General features: G+C 38.8%; 1 protein-coding gene across 1 annotated transcript; it reads right to left on the bottom strand.

Moving 5' to 3' along the window:
* Nucleotides 1-351: 351 nt before the first annotated feature.
* LOC122643490 (F-box protein CPR1-like) lies at nucleotides 352-2,676 on the bottom strand. Its single transcript, XM_043837107.1, has 2 exons — nucleotides 1,529-2,676; nucleotides 352-382 (listed from the first exon to the last, which is right to left on the bottom strand). Exons 1-2 carry the CDS (start codon nucleotides 2,674-2,676, stop codon nucleotides 352-354), a joined length of 1,179 nt encoding a protein of 392 aa, XP_043693042.1.
* Nucleotides 2,677-19,862: the final 17,186 nt, after the last annotated feature.

The following is a 19,862-nucleotide window of genomic DNA, read 5'->3' on the forward strand; positions in this document are numbered from 1 at the left end:
TTGTCATTTGTTTTCCATTTCTCAATTAGTTCATTGCTAACCTTCCACTTTCAATGTCAGCCATAGAGAACAAGGTTCCACAAATGAGATACTTTATCGCAAAAGTAAAAAGAGAAGGACAGTGAGATTTATACTCTCAACACACTAAGAAGATAATAAAACAACACATACTCCTATCATTGCTTATAGATTGAGATTCTAAGGAAAAAAATTGAAACTTGAAGCATACAATCAATCATATCATATCACATAAACAATGGAGAGTAAATACACAACAGCTGCTTTGCATCAAGAAGCATCTCTTTGTATTCAAGTCCATACTTTTACTTTTCTTGTCCATCTTCCTCATCCTCACAACAGCTCCACATGTCCAACATCAGCTCTGGAAGGAACAAGAACCAGCAGTCAGACATCAAATTTGGAAATGTAAGCAAGAAGTACAAATATCACCCTAATGAAAAATATGACAGCAAGAGTCAATTTCAATATTTGTACTTTTCTCTGTTAATAGGCATGCTAGATCATCATCTCGGTACTCACCTGAGGTCAACTCAAACATAGCAATACTCAAAACAGATAGAATGCAGCCAACTACATGAAGCGCATAGGAATTTTAATATTGTTTCCATTTAAGGTTAGTTGAAAAAAAATCCCAAAAAACAGTGACGATAAACTTCCATTACAAAAGAATATAGGACAACAAACAAAACTCAAAATAAATTAAGCCTACTCCAAAGTCCAAACTACTATAGATTTGGCTTCACAAATTCTCTTTCTCCAGTCCATTCTAGTCTAGTTAGCGTGAAATCTTTGGTTACCCCATAAACGGTATGCCTTCCTGACTCTACTAACCACATAATGCTAATCCAGCATATAATGATATACAAATTAAATTTCACTATTTTCACCAAGTAGTTGTTCTTATAATTGCAGCCTCTCCCTTATAATGTGCCCGTGTCTAACAAGGGAAATAAGCATCATTTTTCATAAGCCCTTGCAGGGGCCTGATTAAAATAGAAAAGAGCGTATACAGAAAGCATGGCTCACTGCCTCACTCTTGCCTCATTCTTATCCAAGCAACTTAAATTTGATTCACATGGAAAGATCTCAAGTATTACTATTCACAGGTAAATTACTTATCCCTTTCACATCATCCAAATGCATAAGTGCCAACAAAGGCAATGAACTTTTGGAAGACACTACCAATTTGCAATAAACATGCAAGGTCAATTCATGTCTTCAGCTTACTTTTCATTCAGTTTGAAGGCATGCAGCTTAAACCTTGATTAATTGCATTATAACTTCAGAGTTGAAAGAATGGAGAACTCATCCATGGGAGTTTTATAGATGAAACTATAATTTTTCAGGACAAGGGTGCAAGTACACAAACAAGAAGGAAACAATTGTAACTATAGGAATAGTATCTTGAATCTTGAAGTGTAATCTGCTGTACCAATTGCTATGTCAAAAAACGATATTATATTATTACCTCTGTTCTCTGTTCTTTTTCTTCTTCTATTTCTTGTACCTTTTCTTCCTTTTTGGTTGTTTAGTTCCATCTTTGGCATTGAGTGGAACGAGACTCCCAACGCATATCTGTGTTCTACTCTTCTCTGGATCTGGAGCACCATGAATTCCTAGAAACCTAACCCTATCTCCGTGGGGATCATACAAGATCAGTGCTTCTGAATAATGCTGGAGTATAACTTCACCATTCTTTGAATAACATATAGGCATGATGTAATCATGAGACGTTGTCACCCATAGATGTTGGATAGAGAACAGTTTCTCCCAGGAATAGCTCACGCCGTAATCCTTCATCATCCAAACCTCAACACAGACACCAAAGAACCTACAAACCAAGCAGAGTTGTCCTCCAAGAACCCCAACATTCCAAGAAAACTCATCCTGCACAAAGTCAGGCAGTGGCACCCCTCCAAACTCCTCATCTTTAATGTCAAAGGAAACGATAAACTTGGAGTCGGTGTCAACCCAGTGAAGAGCAGAATTTGCAAGAAGCCCAAATCCATAAATGTAGGTGTGATGGAATGGCAAGTCCCCGATTCTTCTCCATGAATTGGTGCTAAGTGAGTAGACTTTAACCTCTATATTGCCAGAGTAGTCATCGATACCATAGGACCGCACAACCCTTACCAGTTTGTAATCTTCGGTGGTTGGGTCGTAACCAAATCCGTAAGCAATGTAACGGTAAAGGGTAAATGTGATGGGAAACTCTATAGGTGTAATGGGCAGCTTTTGATGCCTTTTGGTAGAAGGATTCCAGAGGCATATGTCCTTATCAGAATTGAATAAACAGAGTAAACCATTGCATGAACCCACTACTTTGGTTCCGTTATTTGGAGACTTAAGCGGATGATCGAGTTCTACTGCCTTTTGTTGTTCGCAAACATCTAAATCCATAGATAAGAGATTGGGATATTTGAAAATGAGGCTGAGGTTGCTATTGCATGCAAGGGATCGGTTGAGGTGCATTTTGACGAAAGCAGGATCGGTTATAAGATCACACCAGGGTTTGCATACGCACCTGAATCTTAGAAGAGACTTGACCGGAAGCCTTGAAAGTATGTCCGGTATGACGTCCTCAGGAAGATTCTTGGTTGCGCTTGCCTCCTCTTCTTCTTCGTTTATCTTCTTCTTCTTTTTGTCTTCTTCCATGGCTAGGGACTAGGGTTGAGTTTTTCTTCAGAGAGAAACGAAAGACGGTGCTTCCCTTCGCTTTATGCGTGTGAGAGTGAAGCGTTGAAACTCGAATTCGAATTCCCAACTCCTTCCGTTACTCTACTTACCCATTTTCCCCTTCTCTTTCTCTCCCTCGCCCTCTCCCTCTCCCTCTCTTAATCGAATCCCTCACTGACCGGACTTCTCTTCTCGTAATCTAACGGGAAAATTGCCTAGATCTACGAGATATAAAAAAGATTTACAAAATCGGTTGATTTAAATTATGTTTTCTAATTAGGATTTTAGATGTTAAAAAGATTTTCCTAATTCCCATGCGAGAGATTTTCTTGTACGGCAAGAGTAAAAAAAAAACACCTAGATGAACTGTCTAAAATGCCCTCAACACCCTACCCCATTGCATCGTCTTCATCGCAGAATCACACAACGATGGTGAGGGCGGAATTTTTATCACCTCCAATTCCCTCCAATACCTCACGAAGGAGCAGAAATGATCACCCTATCCCATCTTAGGCAATGTGTTCAGGCAGTGGATAAGGTGGTCATTTCTATTCCTATGTGAGGGATTTGGAGTGAATTAGAGTGGACAGAAATTGAATTATAACGATTCGGTGAGGGTGGGGTTGCATGGAAGAAGGGGGTTATGAGGGCATGGTAGAATTGGAGGTGGAATTGTATAACGAGGGTAGGAAAGAGGGAGTACGGCCAGGGTGGGGGTGCGGCAAAGAACAAGGAATGGGACGGTGGTTGTAGGTTGCAGCGGTGGATTCAATTTCAGATTGTTGGTTTCCACTTTATTCGTGTTTCCAGCAACAATTACCTCTCTCTCCCTCTCATTCATCGTAAAAATAGCAAAATAGCTCTGAAAGAGGGATTGGACTCTTAGCTGAGAAGCATTACTACATCTTATCTTTGTTATCTGATTCCTAATGCCATGACAGTAAGGGTGTCAAAAGTCAAAACCGGATTTTTATTTGCTCCACATGTTTCATTTTGCTCCATTACCCCCTTAGATGATCAACACATGGCACATCAAAATCTGACGGTCCGATTTGAACCATGACTTTCACCCACCCAATCTTAACCTAACCTGATTAGTTATCCATTCTCTCTCCTCTCTCTGCTGCAACTCTCGACGGCAAATAGCGCCGACGAAACTAACAGTGAGTGCCTCACTCAAACCTGTTTCAGTGTTTCTACTTCTCTCTCCTTCTCTGCAAAAAAAAAATCACAGATAAGATATTCATGGCGATTATCCAGAGGATTTGAAAATGCTAACTGTGAAAACTGCATCTCTCTCTCCCATCCCTCACACTGTCTCTCCATAAAAATCTTCGTAAAAATCTCCGTAAGAAGAGGAAAGGGAAAAGATTAAAAAAAATAAAGAGAGGAAAAGCTGCATTTGAAAAGAAAGAAGCAAGAAACCATTCTCTACTGTATCATTCATTTCTGTTCACCTCACATGTTCACAAGGATTAACAGGAAAAAATATAAAAACAAAGGGACATGAACATAGAATCCTCTTCTTTTCTCTTCAAAAGGAGCACCACTCAGGACACGAGCCAACCACTCGTCGTCAGTCTCCCCAACCTCAAACTCACAGCCCCTGTTCATCCCTTCCTCTAAAACGGTAGAAACAAAGACCTCCCCCATTTCCGGCCTCAACTGCTCCTCTTCCGCTGCCGCCATCGGCGCCGGTAAATCTAGGGTCCCACTAGGAAAAGGGAACCCCTTATCGGGACCCATGAAGTATGAGATGTTAATAACATTTATGTCGAAACTCGTCACGGTCGAAGACGAGTCAGAGAAGGAAGGTCCACAACTCTCTTCGTTGCCGTTGATCGTCACAAACGACGACCCCGATGACTGAGAAAACATCGGTGCAGACGACGAAGGATTGGCATTGGTAACATCATTATTAGCATTAGCAGGGCAGTTTATCTCCTCCTCCAACAGCTTCATCACCTACATTAGCGTCTCTTCTTCCACGGAAAACCCAGGCAACAACATCTCCTCTTCGTCCTCACCCTCTGCCTCAGACAACGCCGGCGTTCGTGGTCGTTTTCCAACGGCTTCGAAGGGTCCTTCGTACTCAGGCCGTTCGCGGATCTGTTTCATCCTCTTCTCTTTTGAATTTCTGTGCAGAGAAGGAGAGAGAAATAGAAACACTGAAACAGTAGTGAGGCATTCACTGTTAGTTTCGTCGGCGCTATTTGCCGTCAAGAGTTGCAGCAGAGACAGGGATGATTGAGAGAGGAGAGAGAATGGATAACTAATCAGGGTTAGGTTAAGGTTGGGTGGGTGAAAGTCATGGTTCAAATCTGGCCTGTCAAATTTTTATGTGCCATGTGTCGACCATCTAAAGGAGTAATGGAGCAAAATGGAGCATGTCAGTAATGAAACGGATAAAAATCCATCAAAACCTAGCCCGAATCGGGATCATTATCACCTCCAATTCTGACAGCCTCCAATTCCCTACAATCCCTCACATAGGAGCTAAATGACCACCTACCCATTACCTGAACACACTGCCTAAGGTGGGGTAGGGTGGTCATTTAAGCTCCTATGTGACGGATTGGAGGGTGTCAAAATTGGAGGAGATAAAAATTCGCCCGAACCGTTAAGACCGATCGAAACTGATCGAAAAAACCCAAGACCGAACCGAACCGATCCTTATTGGATTGGTTTTGGATAGGGATATGACGAGACGGGACGGGTTGAAAATCGGACCGCATCGGACCGACCGATAACAAATCGAAAATCGAACCGAATGAAACCGATAAGAAAATAATGAGTATAAGGTTGTGAATCATTGAATTGATTTCAATGTTAGTGAGCAAATTTGTGGTTGTAAGATAAATTGTTATAAATCAATGAGTATAAGGTTATGAAAATAGGGAAATTGAATTGAAACAATGCTTGTTCTATTGATCTCCTTTTTAAGTGTGGGGCTAATGAAATATTTTATGTAGTTGAAAAGAGAAAGAGAAGAAAATAGGCACAAACCGAACCCAATTTGTATAAAAAAAACCCGGTATCGAATCGAATCCAAACCGATATCAACAGGTTATCATAAATCGAAACCGACACAAAACCAAACCGCACCGAAATCGAGCCGAAACTGAAAAGTTCTTATTGGACTGGTCTCGATTTCTCTAAAAGCCACACCGAAATCGGAAAACCCAAATCAAAACCGAATCGAACCGACCCATTGACACCCCTACATGATAGTATATAATTATGGGAGGCAGTTTTCTGTACGAGAGTGTGGCCTACACCAGCACTTCCCATGTGTCTATATCTCTCCTCCTTAAAACAAGGGGGTAGAGGTGTCTTTTCACATGGAGAGGAGAGAGATAGACGCATGGAAAGTCTGGCATAGGCCACACTCCCGGACAAAGAACTTTTTCCCATAATTATACGGAGATGTTTGGGCAAGCGTGTGATATTTTTAATCTTTTCATTTTTTAAGCAATGCCTGTTCCAAAATACCAATAATTCCCTGGATCCCTTCAGAAACTTTAATACTTTTCAACTTCTCCCCTCACGACACATATCAGATCAGACGTCAGTTTTAATGGGTTATTTTTCAAGAGCAGATGATCGTTGAACTGGTCAGTATGACTTCTGGGTGGCCACAGTTTTGTCTCTCCATGAACATGATCTAAAAGCTGGAGCTGCAATTTGATTTGTAGGGCTCGGGAGGGAAGGGTATGGAAGAGGGTGGTGATCAAGAGTAGGGGTGTGACAATGAGTAGGGGATGGGCCGGGCAAGATGAGGGGGTTGCGGGTTGCAGTGGCGGATGGTTGTTGTCAATAACAAAACTTTGAGGGCATTTCAAGGCAATTATCCAATTATTTTTAATGGATTGTACCCAACATGGGGGTCTAGTAAATCTTTTTCTACATTAAGGTCGGTAGTTGTAAAATAAAATTAAAGTATACTCAGCATTGTAAATCTTTTTCCGTCAAGTAGATCTATGCAATTGTCCCTCATCTAATCCCTCACTGGAATTCCTTTGTTATGGAATAGAAAATTGGAAAACGAAAAAACCCTGGACCTTTATCCCCTCAAGTACAGTACACTGTCAAGTGCACCAAAAAGGTACATCTTGAGGTGCACATGCACTTGAGGGAGTGTTACACCAAGGGATTAAGTACGACCAATATTCTACCAAAATCACCTAAAGAATGGAAGGCGAAGACCTGCAAGTTGCTGAAACTTTTTTGCCCTAGTCTTTTTAGTCTCTGTTCACCTTCGATTCATCCAAAGAGAAAGATAACTGCACCAACATTGAAGATTTTGGCAGAGTGGTTTTGTCTGGGATGAACACACCTTAGTTTTTGTAGAACTACCGTCTCCTTCGTTGAACTCTAGCCAAGGGCTGTAACGGTGGTTTGAGGTAAGTAATGGTTATTTCCAAGTTTTTTTTTTCTTCTTTTGTTTTGATCTTCCCTTTTTTTTTCTTTTTTTTTTCCTCATCACATCCAAAATCGAATCCTTGTGATATTCCGTTGAATGCTTTGAATTTCATACTCTTTACTTAACTGATGCCTCGTAACATTTTCCTTTCTTATCCTTTTTGGTTGATGAGTTCACTGCAAGTCATTTATTCATATTCTCATTCTATGATCCTTATACTTTTCTCTTAAGTAATTTGTTATTTTGCTTTGCTTTTGTTGATTCTTATTCTAGCACACTCTTATTGTTGTTCAACCTAAAAACAGATTACATGTGTATTTAATTCTAGTGTTCTTGATTACTAACAATGTAGGTGTTTGATGCAATGCCCCAATGGAATCAAGGGGACCCATGAGCCTTTATATAATGCAATGTCGTATGTCCTGGTTTTGTAGCCCCATAAGTACTGAAGCCATTGCTGCCTACGGTTGGATGGGGCATTTTATTAATTTGCAACCACAAAGACATGTAACACACGCAACTCTGTAAAATAACTACTTTCCAACTTCCCCTAGTCTCCAGGAGAAAATATCTTATCTCACTGTTAAAATCCAAATAACAATGAGTCTCTTCTCTCTATCGAACACATAAATTCAAAAGGGAAAAGAAGAGGAGAAGAAAAAAAAACAGTCCTCTCTATGATTGCTCCATAAATCTATTCCTACTGTTATTTTAATGGGTCTAGATTGTCTAGTCCAAGGAGTACATGAAGGAAGAACATGGGTGTGAAGATAAACTGAGAAGAGAACCAAAATGGTCTAATTTACTTTGAATATAAGATGTTTATATTATTTGGAAGGATACTTGATAGGTTACCAATCGTGAGATGACATACAGATCAAGGTTATTTGCAAGTTTGAGAAACCATGAAATTTTAGTATATGTCATCTATTCCTTTTAAGTACTAAGACTCTTCTCAATTACATCATAAGGTTAATAATATATTATCTTCAATAAATAGACAAAGATCATAGCATTAAAGTAACCATGTTTTTTTTGGTAACATAAAGTAACCACACTTGAAAGCATGCAGTTCATAGAATTAAAGTAAGCAATATAAATTTTTTTTTTCTTTGAGTAAAAGTAACATAGTTTTGGTAGTCTTCATTCTAAGTGTGACATGTGTGGATATTGAGATATAAAATCTTGCCTTATATGTGTCCTTGAGAAATGTGAACAAAGGTGCGTTTCATTGGTTTTAGGATTTCCAGCTACCTTAAGCTATTTGTCTTGTTCATGCATTAATCATCAATCAGATATAAATAGTGTTTTTCAATCGATATTTCTTGTTCAATGTAAGAGGGAAAAGTAAAAAACTATAGGGAAGTGAAAGGAAACAAGAAAAGAAAGGAAGAGAATTAGTAAGGGGAAGCTTTGTGGGTCTATAGATTGAAGGGTTTTGAATCATGTTGAATGCAAATGTTACAGGAACCGGGGCTTGTGGACTACCTAGCAGGAATGCAAAACAATCCCCTGTAAGTTGCATTTTTTTATGAAATTGATAAAAAATAAAAATAAAAAAATTTAGGTTTCAATTAAACTTACTAGCTTTAATCAATGGTCATGTGTTTGCTTTTGCTCTTGATTTTGCTATATGGGGATTGCAGTATATTGGAAAGACAAACAAACCTTGACAACCTAACTTCCAAAACCACGCTGATTGAAATTGTAAAATGTCCCAAACCCATCAATAACAAGAACAAAATTAGATAATAATGCTAATTTGAAATTTTCAGCGCCGACTGTGTTTTATTGAAGTGGTTGGTGCCTGGGAGTAGATGTGTTCCTATTAGCCTTAAGGAAGAATCAGATATTCAAAATATACTGGATTTAGCAATGTTAATACCATAGTAAATGTATTTGTGTCAAAGGATGAGGGCTCTATTGTAAGTGACTACTATGGAGCCAGGTACATTATTTGTTATATAGTCTACTAACTTGTTTAATCTAAGCTTTTTTTTTTTAAATTTCTTCAGGGTTGTAATGAGATGTAATCATTGATTTTATTTTAATTTTTTATTCCTTTAGCAGGGGCAGTGTTACTTTTGCACAATCGGAGCAGATGGATAATGGGAGTGTTAATGAGAATTGTGAAGGGGTATTGTTTGTTCAAGTGAGACACCTACGGACAAAGTATTAATCATATTTTGGGAGAAGGCAATAGAGGGTGTAGAACAGATGTTCAAATCAGCCACTGACTTTCGACAATCAGTGGCTCAATTTGCAATTGCAAATGGTTTCCGTTATCAGATAAAGCAGAGTAACAAAACAAGGGTTATTTTTTAGTGTGCAGTTGAGGGATATAATTGGTTGGTTAAGGCAAGCCATGTGAAGCCTAGCGGAATGTTTAGGATTTATATGTACCAAGGTGTACACCAACACCCACCTGGATTTCAATTCAATGATAGGGTTAAGGTACCGCAGTCTGTCATAGCTAATACTGTGGTTGAGAAAGTCTGAGACACCCCCAAGTATCCACCAACTGAAATTGCTATTGATATGAAAAGAGACTACCGCCTAGAATTGAGTTATATGCAGTGTTGGAGGGCCAAGGAGGTTGCAAATGAGAAAGTGTTGGATCTTACAAGGAATCGTATCAGTACATCCCTTGGTATTGTGACAAGGTTATCGAGACAAACCCTGGCAGCCATGCAAAATATGAGGTTGATGATGATGGTAAATTTACAAGACTATTTATAGCTTATTACACCGCTTTGCAGGGCTTCAGGATAGGATGTAGGCCTGTACTGTATATCAATGGTACTTTTATAAAATACAGGTATCTTGGCACGTTGTTATCCACTGCAGCAATGGATGTAGATGATGGAATGTTTCCTGTCGCCTTTGCAATTGTCTCTAGTGAGAATCACTTGATTGGACATGGTTTTTAGAGCAACTTAACATGGCATTGGACAATACTGAACAAATTGTTTTTGTATCTGATAGACATCAATCCATAATTGATGAGGTGTGTTTGGTCTTTGGGGATGTCCAACATGCGTACTGTCTTCACCATTTAAAGGAAAATTTCAAGAAGAATCTTCATAAGCCCATTTTCATCCATTATGTAGATTGCTTTAGAAGTGTTGCTGAATGATGCAGCATATGCACAGACGATTGGATATTTTAACAACCACATGGGTATTATAAGGGGTGTCTCAGAAGATGCATGTATAGTTAATGGCAACTGGACCAGAGAACTGGGCTAATTGCCTATTCCCTGGAAAATGGTATGACAAGTTGACCTCCAATTATGCAGAGACTTATAATGCATTGATCGTAACGGCCCGTGAATTGCCCATTATGCAACTCTTGAACAATATAAGGATGAAACGGATGAAGATGATGTATAAACGTCAAGAGAAGCAAATTAAGTGGAAATATATTGTGGGCCCTAGGATTAACAAGATCCTAGAGAAACGAGCTCGTAAATCTAAGGGACTAACTATAAGTGATCATCGGTGTCTGGGTTTGAAGTTGAGTGAGACTTAAGTACACACTCAATTGACTTAAGTATGATAACTTGTTCCTGTAAGGTGTGGGATATGACAGGGCTGCCTTGTGTTCATGCATGTGCCGTAATAGCAAGGATTTGTGGGCAACTCCTCTCTTATGTTTCACATGAATATCATAAAGAGACGCATGCGCAAATATATGCAGAACCAATTAATGCTGTCCCTAACCATGATATGTCCTTGAAATCTCCTACAGGGGACACTTACCTTGTTGTGAGGCCTCCTAGAACCTATAAATGGGCAGGCCGACCAAAGAGACAATGTATAGAATCACAAAATGTGGAGAAGCGACCCCAACACAGTAGCAGATGTGGGGATCATAGGCATAACAGGAGGTCATGTCGGGAGGCGATATAGCCTCCTCTACATGTGGTAATCGAGTTGGTACAAAAATTTATAAAAAATAAAAGTATTGATTTGTTCATATTTTTATTTTTGCTTATCTGAATGAGTTATAATTGGATTAATAATCTTACCTGCAGGAAGGATTAAAGTTTTGTTCTGCAGTATGCCTTTTTTGAGAACTAGACACATTATAATCTTCTTCTTTTTTTGTGGAAAGACACATTATAATCAATAGCAACCCTTACCAGCCAACTACAATAATAATGAATCTAACATTAAATTTCACTTCGCAGGTTGACATGGGAGCTCAGAAGTTTTTTTTTTTTTTGTGTAAATTTCGTTGAAGGATTTGTTGATCTTTGTCCTTTTGACATTCAACTACTTGTTGCATAGGCATTCCCTTATGCACTTGCACAATTGTATTTTTTATTGTAGATATATTTTGTGCTTGCACAAAGCATTATATGGGGGTAGAAACCATATCATTTTGAAATGAAAATAGCGATGTGTTAGTTGATCATTAGCACTTCTAACGATGACAATCACATCTTTGTGCTCTTTCGTTCAATTTCTAAATGAAGTTCAAGTTCAATGTAAATTTTTATTTTTTTTGCCACACTATTTTCCAGCTAACAAGTGAGTAGTATATCATCATAACCCAAAAGAATTTTAAAATTTGAGGAATTAGATGATATACCGTCTAGTTAGTTATTAATTTGATAGAATTAGATGATGTACTATCTAGTTAGTTATTAATTTGATTATCTCTTGCTTCTATTCTTTCGTGTTTGCCCTCACAACAATCTTTAGAAGAATATGAATTTAAAAAAAAAAAAAAAAAAATTTTAGAAAGCATAGACTTGCATGAAAGCTGTACATGCAAGCCAATCATATATATCTCATAGTAAAAATGCTACATACGAAACAGAATTGAGTGGCTACTTAGTTATCGTTGGTAAAATGTTTAAAAGTTAATGTATTTTGAAACAAACTAAATTTTATGTAAGGGTGTACCCAATGCACGAGGCTCAAACCACTGTGGGGGTTAGGGAGGGTCATAATGTACACAACTTTCACTTGCTTTCGCAGAGAGGCTGTTTTCAGACTGGAACCCATGGAGCAACCTTACCGTTGCACCAAGACAAGAGATAGTCAGCTGACTGAATAAGTATTAAAGGGAACTAAACAAATAATTGATTGGTTTTTGCTAGTAATCAAACTATGATGCTATAAATATGTTAAAGACGGAATGCACCCTCAGAGCATGCTCGGACGATTCAGCTTCATTAAAATGTAGGATCATGGTGCCATTGGTGTAAAAATACTTCTAAAATCATCTTTTCCTTATTTGGTATAGTTAATGTTATGTTTACTTGTTCGTAACTAGCTAAAGCACTTACCAATTGTGCTACCGGCACTTTCAACCAAATCTATAAAATAATCAAAATACTGAAAGGGTTGAAAATAGCATATTATTTTAGAGGCATCCGTATTCGTTTACAGATATTTAGAAAAAAATCCGAATACTCTGATAAAAATCCGTCCAAAAAAAATCTGAATACCTCATAATAAAAAATTAAATAAATGATGATGTTGAGGATTTTTTAAGATTCAACAGGTTCAAGAATATGAGGAAAAGAGAATAATGATCTAAGAGATATGGATTGAGAGTGAATTGTGTCCGCTAGGGGGAGAAAGGTGGGGGTTACACAAGGCAGAGATGTAAATGGATGGTTGAAAATCCGAATTCGATCCACATCCGAATCAGTTTAGAGGTATCTGTATCTGGCCGAGGAATATCCGGATCCGATCACATCCAATACGTATCCGAGCTGAATCCAATCCATTTACATCCCTACCTCCATTGCCTTATTATTTGCACATGTATAGATGTCTTTTTTTTCTGTAATAACATATGTAGAGATGTTGCAGCAACAAAAAATGATACAGTGAATTAATTCACAAATTTCAAAATGAAATGCACCTTACATATGTTGGGGTATAAAATAGCATTGCCCAATGACCTTTTTGGTATTTATTCCTTGTGAAATTTTGTTTTCATTTGGAAAACTGATGAATTAACACAAGATGAAATGATTGAATTCCAACAACACAAGTAATCATAAATTTATCCTTAAAATATAAATTTAACCATGTTCCATTTGATATTTATGTGCTTTTCAACATATCTAATACTCACATCATGATAACTTCAAAATACTTATCCTCTACACCAATATTACTAATTACTTACATTAAAAGGTCCAAATCTACCTATTACCCAGTCCCTTAGCAAGTCCAAAAGTAGATATATGTGTTACCCACATCATATCCTTTACAATCCCAAAAGTATATACAAATGTTTACTCATATCATACAAGGTACGACATAGGTACTGTACACAAAGGGAAGTCATAACTTACTAGTTCAATAAGTTACCAAGTAGAACTCCAAAAAGTTATCAATAAGCTACTAGTAGTTTTTCACCAGAAAGCTACTCTAAAAAGTATTTATAAATTTTTTTATGCATTTGCCAAGTGATACATAAAAAAATTCCATTCTCATCATAAGAGGACAATAAATGCCTTATTAGCCCAAATCTCGTAAACTAGTATCGCCACAGAGGGTTTTTACGCACAACCAACTGCTTTGCCACATTTTGTGTGTCCACCGACTGCTTAACCACATCCATCATGGCCCTTGTAGAGACATTTTGTGTCAAGGATTGGTCGATGTTGGTTGAAGCAATAGACAGCAAATTAGAGATATGTTTGATCCAGTGGAGGAACAACTAATGTTGTATTTTAACATCTTACAGCTGAGTTCAAAGCATTAGTGTTATGACTAACTATGGACTGTTCAAAGCAATCATCATTGCCTCTGGAGGCTGCCACACTTTCTTCCATTAACTTTTGATGTGATTGAGGATTGGTATTGAAATATGTACTGCTGTCACTATTAGAGATTGATTCATCAGATTCATTGTACTTGTCACATTCATATGTTGATGCAATACCTTAGATAGTTGTGAGGGGAAGGCTGTCATTGCGTTCCATAGATGTATTAGAACATGAATCATCATAACCTTCATTGGCTAAGATTTCAAACAATTCATGGATCTCCACACCTGAATCGAGCTGACTACTGAGCAAGCGGGACTAGAACAAGGTGAGTGAAATTACACCGTGTGTGTAAATGTAACATGACTAACGAGTCATAACAAATATAATAATGCTATTTACTCTGTTCATTTATTTCAATTGTTTTATATTCTATTAAATACTGAATTCTTAATTGATGGATATTGAGAATGAATAATGATGCTTGCATGTGAACTGCTAGGTTAGATGCCGTAGTCGTCTTGAAATGAGGCCTGTGGTAGCCCATAGAATGGGATGCGGTTGACACTATCCAACTCATACTATGTCATATAGAATGCATTGGGGTAGAGTATCATCACCAGTGCTACAAACCCTTTCCAACAGGGGTTAAGGTGTTGGATGTCTGTGAGAGTACCTATATGAAAGAGAAAAAGGACTAGAATTGTTTTGCATCGAAAAGGTGATTATGTGGCTGAATGCCAGCAAAAGGAATATGTTATATTAAAATGATGATGGGTGTCTCATAGATTAATCCCAGAGGGCTGGTCGGGCTGACCTTAGTGACTGATGCGGGAGCTGATCGGTCCTCTCCGACAACTCAATGGGTGTATCGCGGGAAGGGGTTAAAAGCCCGCACCAGAAATACATGTATTAGGGATTGTAGTAGCACTTTTACCTGCCTTAGTTGTGATGTTAAGTGGCTAATAAATAAAATGAACTGTATTTCATGTAGGACTCATCTGGTTGTGCTTGCATATGCATGCATGGTTATGTTTTATTCATGGGCTCGGTGGAGCTCACACTCTTGTATATGTCTTTTGTTAGATGATCCTGCAGGTGGATGTTTCAGTGGCGGGGAGGCTCATCTCATGAAGGCGATCCATGGTTATTATGACTGTGTTGGTGAGGACCCGGATGGAGGTCGTACCTCTGGTGCGAGTCTTTTCTGTGATAGTTGATGAGGACCCAAAATGGGTGGCAGTGGACTCTACTTCTGACTGTGGGATTCTTTTGGTTATATAGGGATCCCCTTTTGTATAGCTTTATTTTGGGGCTAGGGTTGCCTTGCCCTGTTTATATTCTTTTGTAAAGCTTGGTTGGAAAGAATTGGGACTGCTGGTGTGAGAGAGAGAGAGAGAGAGAGAGAGAGAGAGAGAGAGAGAGAGAGAGAGAGAGAGAGAGAGAGAGGGAACTGATACAATGATGGTTGTACATATTTTTTTTTAGTTTTTAATGTTTAATGTCAATATTAGTTTTCATAGCACTCTGTGATCTATTTCATTAATTATTGTGGATGTGTCTGTTTGTGAATGGTATTAACAGCTTCTAGATCCTTGGGGTTTGATGGATTGCTATCATGCAATTCGGGTCACCTACCTAATCCTCCCAGGGGGTGGTTTGGGGTATGACAGAGCTTGGTATCAGAGCGAGAAGCTCTTTCTACATTCACAAACAGCGGAATAGGTTAACAACTTGCAAGAAGCTAAATACATAAGAATTAAATTAACATAAGATAAGAAATAGATAATAAACCATGAGGGAAGACATAACACTAGCAAATAAGATTCCATAAAGTTTTGAAATTTGGCAGAGGCCATTACACTTGAATTTTCAATTGGAAGTACTACTTCCAGTTACAACTCAAAAAAAAGAGCTACATGAAGCACAATAAAAAAAAAAGAGAGAAATATATGAAGTAGGGCTGAAATAAAAGACATCGTCCTAAAGCAAGACACCGAATCTAGAGAAACTACTCTTGTGGAGGATCATCGCTCTATGGAGGCTGAGCCTATCGTGAGTTAACCTGGTAGTAGGAGTCCCAGATTTCTAGACGCTGCTCGACAGAACCCACTCACCCCTCCAGGGAAGTGAAACCTTGGTCCATCCTCGATGACATTTGGGCAAGCTGAGTATGTAAACCTCAAAACTGAGCCATCATATCAACCCAACCATAAGACTCTGGCGCCTGAGGTGACACCTGTGAACTAGAAGCTCTGATGGGCTCATAGGTAGGGAGATCCCCAAACTGTGTGCCCGGATCCACTAGGTCACCCTCCTGCTCACCAGCTCTAACCCCCTCAGCTACCTCATGTCCCTCCTCCAACTCCTCCTCCTCGAACTTCGAATCACTCTTTGGCTTCCCTAACATCTTCATCTTCTTGATGGAGGTTTTGCTGAAAGGCTTCAACCTATCACCTCCCTCATACTGGTTACCAAGAGAAACTCCAAAATGCAGGAATACCTGGGTAAGGAATCTCCCATACGATAGGTTCCCATCAGTAGGGTTTTGGGCATGATAGAGTCTAACCTGCATAATAAGATAAGGAAGGTTGATCACTGGACCTCCCTTGCCTGCCCTCAACAAACAATATGTAATGTACGCCCGTAGCATGGAAATGTTGCCCCAATTCCCACCTTTGAGGTAGTTGTTGTAGGAGATGCACCTACTCAAGATCCTCACAATTGGCTTATAATCCCCCTTAGATTTTGGAGTCCTTTCGACCCCAGTTAGAGCCTTGAAGACTATCCTCCTAGTCTCCATTGAAAACATGTTAGAGATGTCAACTCTAGGCTTGTAGTAACATCTATCACCAGTGTCTGGGACCCCTAAAATTTTTGCCAAGGTAGTTGGAGTGAATTTCATGTGCACCCCTTTAACTCTGCTCTCAAGACCGAATCTTTGTACCCCAGAAGCCGGTACAAGATTACAATAAAAATACCGAACCAGGTTCAGGTAACAAGGTAATGTAGGCGACAGCATCGGTGCCCAACCTAGGGCATTGAACTTTGCAAAAAGCCCAAATTGGTGGAAATCATCTACTTGCACCACCCTACCATTCACTATATTCTTGGAAGAGAACCTCTCCCAATCACGAGAATGCTCATACCGTGAGAACCAGTATCGATCAAACTCGGGTTCTTCGAATGATGAGCCATCTCTGAAAGATGGAGGTGGCACATCCAATGGTGATGGCGGCGATGGATCCGACCGTAGGCGCTTGTGGGTCACCGCTTTCCTTGTCGTGCTATGTTTTCCACTTGAAGACATGGCTGTAACATAGCAAGAGAAAAGAGAAAATGGAGATTAGGTCATACAAACTGAAATCAAACAAAGAGAAAGTAGAAGAAAGAAAACAAAATTGGAAATGAAGAAAAAAATAAAATAAAGCGTTAACACTCACCTAGGGCGGCACGCGTATGTGCGGGGTAGAATTGATTGCATGCTTGGAAATGTTGGTGGAATGGCCAATGAACACTCTTGAGCACAGCCGTGGGGGTTTAGGGCTCTCAAAATGAAAGAGGAAGTGAAGAAATGAGGTCTCAAACTGAATAAAAATTGTGTCCCGATTCTCTGGGCGATGCACTGGGCGATTGAGCCAAACGCCCAGGGAAACGCCTAGAGAATGGAAAAACAGCAGAAATTGAAATTCATATGAATGGACTTATTACATCTTGCATTAAAAGGATATATTGGGTCCTTCAAACCACTTAGCTAGTTAATATGGATGAACTCAAAAAAATAAAAAATATATATATATATATATATATATATATATATAGTATTTTGAAAAAAAAAATATACATATATATATAATATTTTGAATATATATATATATATATATATATATATAATATATAATATAATATAATAATAAATAAATAAATAGACAATGACAAGCAATATATGGAATAAACAAGCCAATACAATGCATAAAAGGAAAAAAAAAAATTTCGAAAAACCTATTACGGGTGCAAATATTTATACATAAATAATGTATATAACCTTGGATGTAAGAACTTCTGTGTGGGTGATGTATGTGGAAACTCAAACATAGATAAATAGGAATGTATGATAGTGAGCATCTGTGTTATTACAAGAACTTAGGCTCTACCAATGATACCTCACCTGCATATAGGTCATACCTTGCCAATAGTCTAGCCGGGTCATGGCTAAAACACAGTAGATCATAGGGAGGAATAGATAGTTTATCCACTGCACATGCTTGTACCTGAGTAGTGTGCTAGATTCAATAGAATACTGTTGTTTTGTGTGCAACCTCGAGCTATTCCATTTAAGATTCCTGATCATATTGTTTAAGTTCTTGTAGTGTTAAGTATATTTATTGAGTTAAGGTAACCATAGGAACCTAATGGCCAAAATTTCTCCATGACTGGGTCTAACTGTGTTGTTCGGGCCTGGAGACCCCAACAACATGCTCTACATTAGACAGTTAAGAAAGAGATTAGCTTGGATCCAAGGGATTCAGTCTCGGGCAGAGAAGCAATTAATTGTCTACCTGGCACTTGTGGATACTAGTAGCATAGAGGATCGTGCCATTTATCTTGCTTTAGCAGACGAGATTAGGAGTAACCTAGGGTACCTATACATACAGGCCTTTATAACAGGGAAGAGATTGAAGCAACTCGGTTGCTAGGTTGGACATGACACCCAGGTGGCCGAAAATATTGGAAGCCCATAAGCTAAACAACTTAGTCCACACTACCATGGTATGTATAATGACTCCCGACAAGGTAAGTTATGCATGTAAGGGTTGTAGGTATCCAATTCATCTTTTGGGTCATGAGGGAGACCCAGATCATAAAAGACAATTGATGTGTGTGTGCTCATTCTTTATTAATTTCAATGGTTGTTGATATGTATGTGTTTTACTTGTACATGTGTAGATAATTATACAATGCCTGCCGTTAATTCTAACCTGTTAACACTTATTAGCGAATACAAACTTAATGGTACGAACTATGTCGATTGGTATCAGAGCATTAAGTTGCTCCTGACTGCTGAAGGACTATACACAGTTCTAAATGAACAAGTTTCTCCTCAACCCGACCCAAATGATTTTGAGGCAAATGAAGAGATGCAGGATTTCCTCATGAGGGATTCCAAGGCATCACTTTATATCCTAGGATCGTTGGAAAAATCAATTCTGGACTCGGTCAAGGATATACGCACAGCTGGGGGTAAGATGGATAAGCTTGCTGAATTGTTTAACAGGCAGTTGACACACGCCCATTCTGATGTAGTGAGTCAAATCCACAACTCTAAGATGTCCCAAGGGACTCCAGTGATGGATCATGTAATGAAGATGATCAATCTGTTTGAAAAACTAGAATCCATGGGGACGGATTTTAGCTTGCGATACAAGACTGATGTGATCTTAGTGGCACTCACTTCTGCCTATGTACCCTTTAAGATGTCTTACAAGATGTTCGATAAGGAGATGGAGCTCATCGAGCTTGCTAACACATTGTTAGAGGCAGAAACTTCCTTGAAAAAGGACAAGGCTGAGGTCAATGCAACTGATGTGAAGCCTTCTTCAAATGGGAAGAAGAAGAAAAAGGGAAGTAAGGGTAAGACCCTGAAACCCAAGGGTGGGAAGTCTAGCAATGAAGGCAAAGGCAAGTACTTTTATTGCAAGAAGGAGGGTCACTGGAAAAGGAATTGTCGTGCTTACCTGGCGACTTTGAAAGGCAAGAAGCTGGATGAAACAGAGGCTACTAAACAAGGTACATGTGATGTTCACTTTCTTTATGAGTCTAATTTATCTTTTGAACCGACCAATTCTTGGTTGCTGGATAGTGATTCCACTATTCACATTTGCAATGATTTGCAGGGGTTCAAGGAGACAAGGAACTTGGAAAGAAATGACGTGCGTCTTTGGATGGGCACTGGAGCTGAGACCATGGCAATGGCTATGGGGACTTTTATTTTGAATTTTAATT

This window comes from Telopea speciosissima, chromosome 10 (genome assembly GCF_018873765.1).
Source record: "Telopea speciosissima isolate NSW1024214 ecotype Mountain lineage chromosome 10, Tspe_v1, whole genome shotgun sequence".
Taxonomy (NCBI): Eukaryota; Viridiplantae; Streptophyta; class Magnoliopsida; order Proteales; family Proteaceae; genus Telopea; species Telopea speciosissima.